Below are 12,135 nucleotides of genomic sequence, written 5' to 3'. Positions count from 1 at the left end.
AGTCTCACAACAGTCAAGTCCAAATCCAGTTTCAAGTCCTCATTTTTGTGACAACAGTATCCGTCTGAATATAATCCAACCATATCTCCAGACAAGAATGTTGATATTAGACGATTCTACAAAAGCCAAGATTACATTCTTGGATTGTTAGATCTGGAACTCTGTCCTCCAGGAGATCTCTCTCTCTCTCTCTCTCTCTCTCTCTCTCTCTCTCTCTCTCTCTCTCTCTCTCTCTCTCTCTCTCTCTCTCTCTCTCTCTCTTCTCTATCTCTCTCGTCTCTCTCTCGTCGCGTATCTCTCTCTCTCTACGCTCTCTCTCTCTCTCTCTCTCTCTCTCTCTCTACTCTCTCCTCTCTCTCTCTCTCTTCTACTCTCTCTCTCTCTCTCTCTCTCTCTCTCTCTCCTCTCTCTCTCTCTTCTCCTCTACTCTCTCTCTCTCTCTCTCTCTCTCTCTCTCTCTCTCGCTCTCTCTCTCTCTCTCTCTCCCTCTCTCTCTCTCTCTCTCTCTCTCTCTCTCTCTCTCGCTCTCTCTCTCTCTCTCTCTCTCTCTCTCTCTCTCTCTCTCTCTCTCTCTCTCTCTCTCTCTCTCTCTCTCTCTCTCTCTCTCTCTCTATCTCTCTCTCTCTCTCTCTCTCTCTCTCTCTCTCTCTCTCTCTCTCTGTGTGTGTGAATGATGTGCTTCAGTCTTGCTTCTTATGTGTTTGTGTAACTTGTCCTCTTTTAAGGTTACATGGTGGAGAGGAGGTCGTGTGACTCAGGCTCTGGAAGTTTATTGACATCTTCCTGAATCCATCTTTTTTTGTTCACATTCTATGTATCATTTTGTCATATGGATTGTCTGTATTGTGTTTATATATATATAATATATATATATATATATATATATATATATATATATATATATATATATATATATATATATATATATATATATATATATATATATATATATATATATATATATAAGCAAATTAATGTGGACCCCAGGAAGACTAGCTGATGTTCTGCATCAGCTAATGGGGATCCTAATAAAAATCAAATCACTTGGTTAATGTTAGGGAACAATTTTTATTTAGGTCCAGTAAAAGAAAAAACAAGCATTAACTGCAGGCTTGTTACTAGACACAGACTTCTGTCTCCTACATGAAAGGGGGAGGCAGTGCACCTGAATCCACCACCCCGACCTTTAAACTCTTACGCTCCATCTTGATATTTAAGGGCACTACTGCCTGCATTGACGATAAATGTTGACATAATCCCGAAGTGAGGTGCAGAACTGTGCAATGTGAATTTGGGCTGTATAATTACGATCTATTTAGTCAGTTCCTTCTTAATTTTCGTGGTAAAAGCCCAGATAGTTTTGAACATTTAATATGGATGATATTTGTTTCAAATTAGCAACCTCACAGCAGGTCTTGTATCACCTGGCATCAAATGTATTAAATTACTGAAGCTCCTGCTGAGTGAACTATTTGGATGCAAACACTAGTGGGATCAACTTGTTGATTAGACAGTTCTCTATCTTCATCAAAAGTGGAAGAGATGAAAAGTATTTTTAGTATGATTACTGTTAAGTGTATTACACTGACAATGCAAATGTTCAAATGCTCACAGTGGCAGTAACATGTTCACGATGGCAGCTGGTTAGAATAAGTAGCTTCAAGTGTGGCTCTGCCTGCCGGATGGCCTGTCAGAACATTATAAGTGGAGCTTCGGTCTACTATAAATCTAAAGCTCCTCTCTCTCTTTCTCCATCTGCCTGGTTTCCTCACTTCTCTACCTCTCCTGACGTCCCCCCCCCTCCACTCCAGCAGCAATCATCTCTAACTCCTTACCTCTGAACCATTTCCCTTACAGCTCAGGATTTTTTACTTTCCCCAACTTTAGTCCTTTCTGTCCTCTCTTTCAGTTCTGGGAGCATTAAATGTCGATCCATTAAGTTTCTCATTCTTTGAGGGAAGTCTCACAAACCCATCGCTGAGAAAGCCACAATCCTATAGCTCCAATCTAATCTCTTCTATCGCCACATTTTTTTTTTTACCAAGACCTGAAATCTGTACTGACTGCATCCTCTCACACACATGCACACACACACACACACACACACACACCGACGTCCTTTCTTTCCCAAACCTTCCACCTCCCTCCTCTAAGGTTTAAATCACTACCTTACTGACTTGAAGGAATACTGATTGCAGTCGGAATGGATTTGAGTTGTGCACATGGGCAGGAGCATTAAGGCAAGCATTCACCGAGTGATTTTATTCACAGAGCAGATTTGGTTTTGATGAAATAAAAAAGTGAAAGTACTCCATATGGTTGTTAAGCTCAAACTTAGCTCATACTTTTGGCTCAACATGGAACATGTGGGACTCCAGAATAACAAGGAAAACAGGTTCACACACTGCTGTTTGGCTGGTCGAGTATTTGATGACGTGTGGCCATTATTGTTTGGGTTTTAAGTGCGTAAAATATGAGTACTGTACATGAATCATGTCTTGCCCCCTAATCTAGGCTTCTATCATAACAAAGTAATCTTCGTCTTCCTTGGCCTCATCCAAAACCTGCATCTATCCCACCTTGAATTGTCTGGGAAGCTGTAAAGGCAGGGAGCCCAGTACAGATGCACTGGGAGGTATTGGGCATTGAGACTGCGGACTCCTGCCAGGATTACTGCTGAGTCCTGGCCCCAAGTTCAAACAAACACTATCAAATAGACAATTGAGCTGTCTGAGTGAAACTGTGCTGCTTTTGCCTAAATAATTCCAGCACAGATTGTGTAGTTCAAGTGTCAAGGCCTTGGGAAAAGGTAGGAGGTTTTTTGAACAAACTCTATCCCTCTAATTTTCAACCATGAAACAGCCCTCCTGAAGCTACGAGTCTAGCTCTGTCACATAAACTATTAGCATAAATTGTTTTTTACTCCAAGTGTTTATGTAAGAATAAAATGATATTTTTTTTATAATAGAGATGAAGCATGAAGTGGATAAAAAGCAGATTTGTCCTGCAAATACCTGAGGTTAATCTGGCTGAGCTAAAAGGAATACAAAACACTAAAGCCGTGAACTCAAGTAATACTGTTTGCGTTCTCCAGAACAAAATGAGAAATATTGCAGTGCACTCCAACATCAAGAGAAAAGATGGCACTCTGCCACTTTTACATAAAATTGGAGTGAACTGCTAAACCCAGCAAATACAGAAATATTTTAGATGCAGCAGCCCAGACCTTTGGGCCCAACAAGCAGTGTGTGACATATTTTCCACAAAACACATACAAAATACAATAAATAAACAAAAGGGCAGCTATAGCATGGCATGATGAGCTTCAATACATGAGAACATAATTAAAATATGGTCATTTCAGCAATGAAAAACACAAAATGAGTGGATTAAAAAAATATATTTTAACAAGCTATAAATAAAGCAGCCAGAACCGACATGCAGAGTTTTGAACCTTTTTCCCCAGCAGGAACTTAACAACCCATAACATGAATTGCTTCCAATAAACTCAAATTTAAAAACTTCAAAGGCTTTGGTGCTAGGTTCTACTTTTTGTTTCCACTGTGTTTTACTAATCTCAACATTTTAGATACAGTATGCTTCGCTGAAAAGACAACAACAACAACTTTGGATATAGTGATTAAAAAGGTGACAGACGTCATTGTGGTTTTTCATGGTTTGGTAGGCGAGTGCAGTTTTGGGACAGACAACAATAGAAGAAGTGGCACTAATCCTGACATTGATTTTCTGTCACTTTTATGTGAGTTGGGAAATGATTTTCTATCCAAAAAAGGATAGAAAACATTAGAAAGTGGAGAGAAATTGAAGTTGAAGGATAAACGTGTGAAAGCTACAATACAAACTTTGCCTTGTTTGTCCAACAAGTGATCACATTAGTGTAATGTTACTGCTGTGTTCTTGTGTTTGTTGACGCACTGGCTTGACCAATCACAATTGACAACACTGCCTGCACTCCCTGACAATATCTGGAACTTGGATTTAGAATCACCTCCTGAGCAGAGCTGAATTTTATTTAGGAACGCAGAGAATAGTGGAAACGAGAACCAGAACCTGTGACAATGGCAACACGTTAAAGCAATAGTTTTACAAGAAATACACTTAATCCCTTGTTTTGCCGAGTTAAATGAGAAGATTGAATCCACTCTCTCTGTAAATATATAGCTACTGACTGTAAACAGAGGGAAACAGCTAGCCTGGCTCTGTCCAAAGCACCTACCAGTGCCTCTTTAGATTTTTACCTTTGGACAGAGCTACCCAACTGTTTCCCCCAGGTTCAGGGGTGGTGGACTGGGGGTGGAAAGGGGACTGAGTACCCAGGACCCTCATTTAAGCTAATCGACTGTTGGCTGTACCTTCATATTTATCAGACAGATATGAGAGTGGAATTGATTTTCTCACCTATCTCTTGGGAAGGAAACCAAAAAGTATCCCAAAATTTCCCAAAATGTCTAACTACAACTTCAAGTTTCTTGTTGCTAAGTTCCTGCTTTGTTAACCCCTATTTCTGTGTTAACCCTTTCTTGATTAAACCCCCACATCAAAGTAGCAGCTATACCAGCACAGGCACCAAGCCATGCAGAGGATTTGATGGCCAGATATGAAACCCATGTTAGTATATTCACACCTTCCTGGGTAGCATTACAGGAGAGCAGAGGATTTTTACACAATGTTATGGGGTCAACCAATGTGTCCCTGAGCAAGACACTTAACCCCTAGTTGCTCCAGAGGTGTGTGACCTCTGATATATAGCAACTGTAAGTCGCTTTGGATAAAAGTGTCAGCTAAATGACATGTAATGTAATGTTAATATGTCGGATATGTGACGTGTTAATATTTTATACAATTCATGGCGTGTGGTCATGACAGGACACATCCTCGGAATCCTCTAAGTGAAGTTGCTGAATATAAATATGAGTTGAGGTCTGTACACCTGACAACACCATGGATGTTCACACCACTTGTTCTGGCAGCATGAACTGGCTTGTTTATGCACGTAATCTATACTCAATCTCCCATCTACCCTTGAATGTGTCCACCTGCAGCTACAGTCTCTCCCTCATTATGGCCACCAGCAGTGTGAATATAAATGTCAGCCTTTCCTCCGGTCCCACCAGCCATTACAATCAATCTTTAGTCAAAGATTGTCCCAGGTGTGATGCACCATTAGCTGGATGTGTTTCTGTTGTGACAACGTGCATGTGTGTGTGTGTGTGTGTGTGTGTGTGTGTGTGTGTGTGTGTGTGTGTGTGTGTGTGTGTGTGTGTGTGTGTGTGTGTGTGTGTGTGTGTGTGTGTGTGTCTGTGCTTCCCCGAGCCTCCAGTTACTATAGTGGTAGTGCTGCAGCATCTCCTGTGTCTAATAGCATCTTTGACCCCAGCTTGAAACCTCACAACCTTGTTAGCCCTGTTTGCCCCCAGCAGCAGCAGCAGGCATGGTGGCACTCACGCTGGCAGTGACCCCAGGAATGGCGTGTCCATCCCCAGCAGCAGTCCACCCTGGCTCCGTATCGACACAGGCCAGTGGACGAGGCCATCTGCCGTGGCCACCTGTGAGGGGATGACATAATTAGTTCACAGCCAATTAAAATGTCTTAATGAAAAGCAGGGGTCTTTTCAATGTTGTGTAGAGAGAGGCTTCAAAGAGTTCACATGATTCATTTCATTTTCATGCTGTGGAGAGAACAGACTAGTATAAAGTGTGTGTGTGTGTGTGTGTGTGTGATGGGGTTTTCTCCTTGTCTGGAAAAAAAAAGGTGTTGCATGTTGTACAGATTGTAAAGCCCTTTAAGGCAAATTTATGATTTTCGGTTAATAAAACTAACTTAACTTGACTAATGTGTTCTATGTTTTTAAGTATATAATAGCTCTTCAAAAGCACTGAAAGGCCAAAATTTTTTAATCTGACTAATGTTCCAAAATGCAAAGACATCCAATTTACTATCACGTAAGACAAAGAACAGCAGCACATATTCACATTAGAGAAGCTGGGACCAGGAAATGTTTGACATTTTTGCTTGAACTTGAATATAGAATATAAAACTCACTCTACATTTTCTCAGGGTGTTAAAGGCTAACTTTTCATTACTTCCCTACAGCAGATTATCTTTGTGTCATGAAAATAAAACTCATAGCACATCAGACATTGCACAAACCAACATGATCTGATGTGCTATCAGTTGTATTGCTGAGTCAAACTGGAGACCTGTGTTGAAAGCCTGCCAGACCCGGCCTTCAGTGTGCGTCAGTGCATCACTGAGACTGGCATCTGAGCAGACCACATTACCGTTGTGTTCATTATAAGGCTTGTGAATCAGATAAGAAGCTATATGTACTGCTTGGTGCCCTTGAAAATACAATATGTTTCCTATCTCCATCTATTACATTAACACATGTATAGAGCATGTGTCACTGTACCGTGTGTTTAAAGAATCTATCAGGCAATATCATGACAGTGGAAGATAATATCAGTCCTGCTACATGGAGAACATGCAGGTATTAGTGTGTATAGAGGTTATTTTCAAACCACTGCAATTCCTCTAAGAGAAATTACAGCCGTATGTTTTTGTTACACCATGTTCTATTCTGCTCAGAGCGAGAAATAGCTTCTTGGCAGACAGTGCCATGTGGATTACCTTTTTATCTGTACCAAGGCTCACCACATATTTATGGAGAGAATAGAGCAAAGGGATGAGTCCATTTAAGGATACTGATGAAAATCCAAGCTGCATACTTTGAGTGCCTGGCTCTGAGATGTTACCAAAATTCTAGCAAAGAATAAAAAGTCAGTAAAAACTTTTATGACTCAGGGTCCAGATAAAAGACATTACACAGAATAAATCTAGATATATCTCCTTCAGCACTGAGACTGGTCTTTCATTATCATTACTGTAAAAGAGGTCTTGAGCACATGAGAGTTTTGCATTACCTGAGCTGACTATGCAGGTTATTAGTTGTACAGAAGAAACACTGTTATTCCAGTTACAAAAGAGAAGAAGGAATTCTCTAGATATCTTCCTTTACACAATTTATGCTTTCTTTTGTGCCTTGATGAGAGAGTGAGGCTGTTGCTCAATATTCAAGGCACATCCTTTGCCACATCCCTGCCTGTTAGTGTCTCTATGCCAAGATGTGAAAATGTTAATGCTTGCCCCCGCTGCCAATCACCTCACTGGAGAAAAAACCCAGATGGATGCTAAGTGAGACTGGCAGATCCAGGGAAAATGTTTGTCTGCTGCCTGAAAAGCAGGGAGGCAGTCAGGCAAGGGAACACAAAGTAGGAGAGAGGAGAGGAGAGGAGAGGAGAGGAGAGGAGAGGAGAGGAGAGGAGAGGAGAGGAGAGGAGAAGAGAGGAGAAGAGAGGAGAGGAGAAGAGAAGAGAGGAGAACAAAAGAAAGTAAATGGAAAAAGGAAATTAAAGCGACTAAAGGAAACAAAATGAAAAGGAAAGGGAAGGAGGAAAGTAAACGAAAGATAACCAAAACCAAACAGAAGGAGAGGGTCTGGACAGCAGCCAGGTTTAGGTGCCACTATTTCTGCAAGTGGCATGCACCCACACACACACACACACACACACATGTCCAAATACGACACCTGCTGTCCCTCCATATTGTAAACAAGACCATCTTTGCAAAACTGGCAGCTTTAAAAATACATCTGACTAGCTCCAATGACATTTCAGTGGTATTTAAATCTGGTGTTTTCACCCTGATGTTCTTGTAGACCTGCGCTCTTTGATTTATTCATAGCATCCGGTAATTATCATCTTAGAATATAGAGGCATCATGTGGGAAGAGTGTATGCTGATATGTGTGCGTCTGCTCCTGTATAACCTAATGGTCTCATATTCCTTTGCCGTTATATGACATTACTAAGTAATCATTGCACCTGATGACTCCCAGCGGAATGCTGCGCATGCCAGATACACCTACAAACAGTTCAAAATATTCTGTGGGTTAAACTGGTATTTTAAATTCTAGAGCTCCGTTAAAATGTTTAGTCAACAGGCAACGTTTTGTCTTCTTTACAGCCATTGTACTTAAATAAAAGTTATTTTCAAATACCAGAAACTCTGCCATAGCACCGATCTTGTTCCTTGGTCTCTCAATCTAGAAATTGATTTTATATTTTATTTTGCACCATCAAAACAAATCAGCAAATGTATGACTGTTGCTTGTTATTCTGCCAGTATCTTTGGAATTCTTTATATTTCCACAAGCTGCTTTGAAAATCACATCTAACAGTATGTTGACTGCCAGATGTCTAGAGCACTGATACAGAGTATGCAGCTAATTAGCTTTAACTTCACTGGCCAATGTAGTCATCTTGTGTGACTTTAGTACTTGAAAGTTATGTGATGGAAATGTCCTAATTTGGCATTCCCATTATTTTGTCCATCGGTTAAGAGCGAAAAATTCACTGATTCCTACTGTTCAAATGAAATTATTTACTGGTTCTCAGTCCTCTATTATGGTAAATTGAAGAGATATATATATATATATATATATATATATATATATATTTGGACAGTTGCCATAAAACAAGCAATTTGTGAATGTCAACTTGGGTTCGGGGATAATGGAAAAAGGGAGATAAGGCCATAAAAACCAGATGGAACCAAGAAAAAGTCAATGGTCTATTATGACAATTGAATCTAAGATTTGTAGTTTTTCCAGTATGATAATGTGATAGAGCTGATATTTTGTTTGCCCAGAGGATTTTAACAACAAAAAATAGTTTTCTCAACATGTCAGGATGAAAACGGCATGACGTTTGTTTCTGAGCACATGACGTTAATAAGACTATGAACAAAAGAGCAGAGTTTGAACTCCAACGGGCTCCCAGTGGATGGTGGGCAAGAGGTGTCTAGGAGGTTGTTTGATGATATGAACCTCATGAGACGCAACAGGTCCTGGACTATTGAATCAAATATTTCCCTCTCGTGCTTTCTCCTACAAAGTCATAAATAAAACACACTCACACACACAAAAAAAAATCCAGTTTCATGTTCCCGGTGCGTCTCTCAGTCCTCTCTTAGCCGGAGGCAGTTGTGCACCGTAACGCGCTCTGAACTTAAAACTGAGGGTTTAATACAATTCACCAGCTCACCTACTCATCACACCAACTCTGCAGCAACGTCAAATACACATTTTCGTAGAACATATATTAAGGCTTGACAATTACAGTGACTCTCAATCAATAATGAGAGTTACAGTGACACTGCACTGCACTTTTTTAGATACATCTTGTCCCCAGTGATATTCTACTTAACAGAGAGCTGGCATATCAAATGGACTTGAGCATAATACCTATATTTATTACCCTGGGGCTCTGAATACTGATGCTAAATTACACTAAGCCTTGAAGGAACTCGAGCAGATAATTATTACCCTTCACGCATGCCTTGTGACACCTTTCCTCTCAAGCACACACTATCAGACAAGGTTGTTCCAGGAGAACCTGAGAGGTTGATATTCACTATGGGGACGCCATCCTTCTTCCATTGTTTTACTAATGGATACAGAGCTGGCCGAGCTCCCCTGCCTGACAGACTAGTCAGTCCATCGCTCAGAGGAGCAGTGTGGGGTACAGCGTGATTATCGGGACTGTGAAGGTATGTAATTTAATCTATCTATCCATCATCCATCCATACTGAAGCATGCAAAGCGTGACTGATTTCTCTCACAAACACCCATAGATGTTGATTGCTGCATTTGTAGCACCTTGGTGTGAAAGACTTGATCAGACCTGCCAGGCCCAGCTAAAGGCACGAGCATGTGAATGAACCACCTCGGCTGCACGCGCTGCCAGATCTGCACGCAGCCTGCCAAGTCTATCACATTAACACACAGCACCATGTGGGATATTGACAAATATCTGAGGTAAATCAGCTGGCCAATTTAAAAAAAAGAATGCTTTTCTATACAAAGAAGACAGTGGAAGGTATTTACTGAGTGACCAGAAGAATAACAAGCACCTGTATGATGTAATGCAATGCAACACAATAGCGCTCCAATAAACACTACTACTAAAATGTCTTTGTTGACACTTCTGATGTAGGAATTTGTGTTGACTCAGTTTTGTGGCACTTTTCAGGCTGTGCGTTGACACACTTCAATAGAGCACCGTATTGAAAGATGTCCATCTCATTTACATCTGTAGAGGAGCCAAATGTTGGAAACACCTTACAATATACTGCAATGGAGAAGGTTATTTTACATTATGTTACATTGCTTTGGCAGAACTTTTCATCCTAACTGAATTACATTAAGTGCATTCAACCTCCGTAGGAACAGAAGGTAGATGTTGTCAACAATTGTTAAGTGCACTCTTTCCAAACAAACAGCTAAAAGCATGTTCAGTGCTGCAATTCAAGTGCTTGGAAGATTATTTTTAAGGGAATGAATCACTTGAAAGTACGAACATTGCTAGATTGCAGCCTGAAAAGGCTTTCTGCAGCGAAAGAAAGGCAGCGACTCTACTGTCCTCAATGGGTTCAATTCATGACTGTGGGATTTAGCCCCATAGACTACAACCTCACAAATTTCCACAGAATCAACTCCGGCACAAGTGTCTTGTGACAGTGTATTCTGAAGCAGACTCTGCCAACAAGCCACCTGACCTTGCTACAACTCTTTGTTTGTGAGCTATTCTCACTTTTTCTTTCTTTGTATAAAAGGACTGAGCCAGGGGCGTCGGACTGGGGGGGGGAAAGGGGACTGAGTACCCAGGGCCATCATGTGAGGAGGACCCAAAAATATGCTAGAATGAAGAGCTGTGGATGCAGGGAGGGGCCCATAGAATATGCCTTTTTACAGGGCCCAGAATTTTGTGCTACATCCCTGAACTGAGCAACACGTCTATGCTGGTTTACTTAAATCACATATGACTGAAGACTTTGTTATGGTGACCACTGGTAGTAATAGGTTTCATTGTCCATGTAGCACTTACACTTGCTCAGTGAAAATGACGCAACAAAAAAGCAGAAAGAGACGTTATGTTACTCATAAACTGGAGTGCGGTATGCTGAGTTTTCAGTTTCAGTTTGTTTAGTGAGGTACAGCACTTGAATGCATGTTTCTCAATAAAAGACAACACTGAACAGAGAGTCCGTGGAGTCTTATTGTTCACTCTCAGAAAACATGGCAAGGTTACGCTTTAAATCTCTTCTATGACTCCTAATAAAGATATCGGCACATTCTTCATTACTACATTGACATACGCTAGATGTTAAACACTGAGAAAACTAGAAATGTATTCTTTCTTTTAACTTCATACTGCTTGTTGGGCTACCCATAAAATTCTCATTCCCAACCTCTGAAAGCCCAAATGTGGGTCTGAAATTACAACGCCAACATAACCTGGCACCAGTCCACGGCTTCGGATTATTACTGAGGAGGTCTGGTATGTGCTGCTTGGCTGCATTGGACTTAACAATTTAGTGACATCACTAGAGAAGAATATCCTCTACTGTATGTGTGTATGTATTTAGGCTACTATGTAACATGACAAGAAACCGGCTGTCCTTGAGTACTTGGTTGGAATAAAGAGTGACAACAACAACAATTGCAACAGCACAATGTTTTTAGCGACAGATTTGCAGGTAAGCATATTATGTGCAGCTATGGGAGAACAAAATGATCTTGCCAATTTTGCCCGTGAAGGACCCTTTAGGACTAGATGGATAAGCCTGTTAGGATAGCTCTCAAAAAGGCAATAAGTAAGAGAGAGCAGGTAATAAATGGCTTTTTTGCTTGTGTTCGGTCTCAGGGGATATTCTCTCAATGAATTAATATTGAGGCAGAGACTCAGGGCCGGGCAAGTTTATACCCATAAAAATTGGCAAATTATGCCCGTGGTGACAAGCCACTCCATCAGCAGGGATGTTAATAATGTACAATATGCTGCTGCTAGGTTAAAGTAAATGATGATTACACAAAGGCAATGCGTGAAATGAAAGTTAAAGCCCTACACATCTCATCAGACCACGACCTGTCACACAGACATCAGCCATGGTGATTAAGAAAAAAAGAAGTCATAAATAACAATAATATTGTATGTGCTTGCAAATGCTCAACTCAAATTTCCTAACACATTTCTGCCCTCTCCTTCATTCTCA

The 12,135-nt window shown here is 40.7% G+C and overlaps 1 protein-coding gene across 4 annotated transcripts in view; it reads right to left on the bottom strand.

The window, feature by feature from the left end:
- The window catches only part of npnta (nephronectin a), a 60,436-nt gene that overhangs the window by 46,695 nt on the left and 1,606 nt on the right, over nt 1-12,135 (bottom strand). For all 4 annotated transcript variants that reach the window (XM_036000064.1, XM_036000066.1, XM_036000065.1 and 1 more), the window contains exon 2: nt 5,467-5,567. In XM_036000064.1, the coding sequence (XP_035855957.1) occupies nt 5,467-5,567 (101 nt within the window). The remainder of the gene's footprint in view (nt 1-5,466; nt 5,568-12,135) is intronic.

This window comes from Sander lucioperca, chromosome 4 (genome assembly GCF_008315115.2).
Source record: "Sander lucioperca isolate FBNREF2018 chromosome 4, SLUC_FBN_1.2, whole genome shotgun sequence".
Lineage (NCBI taxonomy): Eukaryota > Metazoa > Chordata > Actinopteri > Perciformes > Percidae > Sander > Sander lucioperca.
The sequence above is the reverse complement of the archived record's forward strand: the minus strand, read 5'-3'. Positions and strand labels throughout refer to the sequence as shown.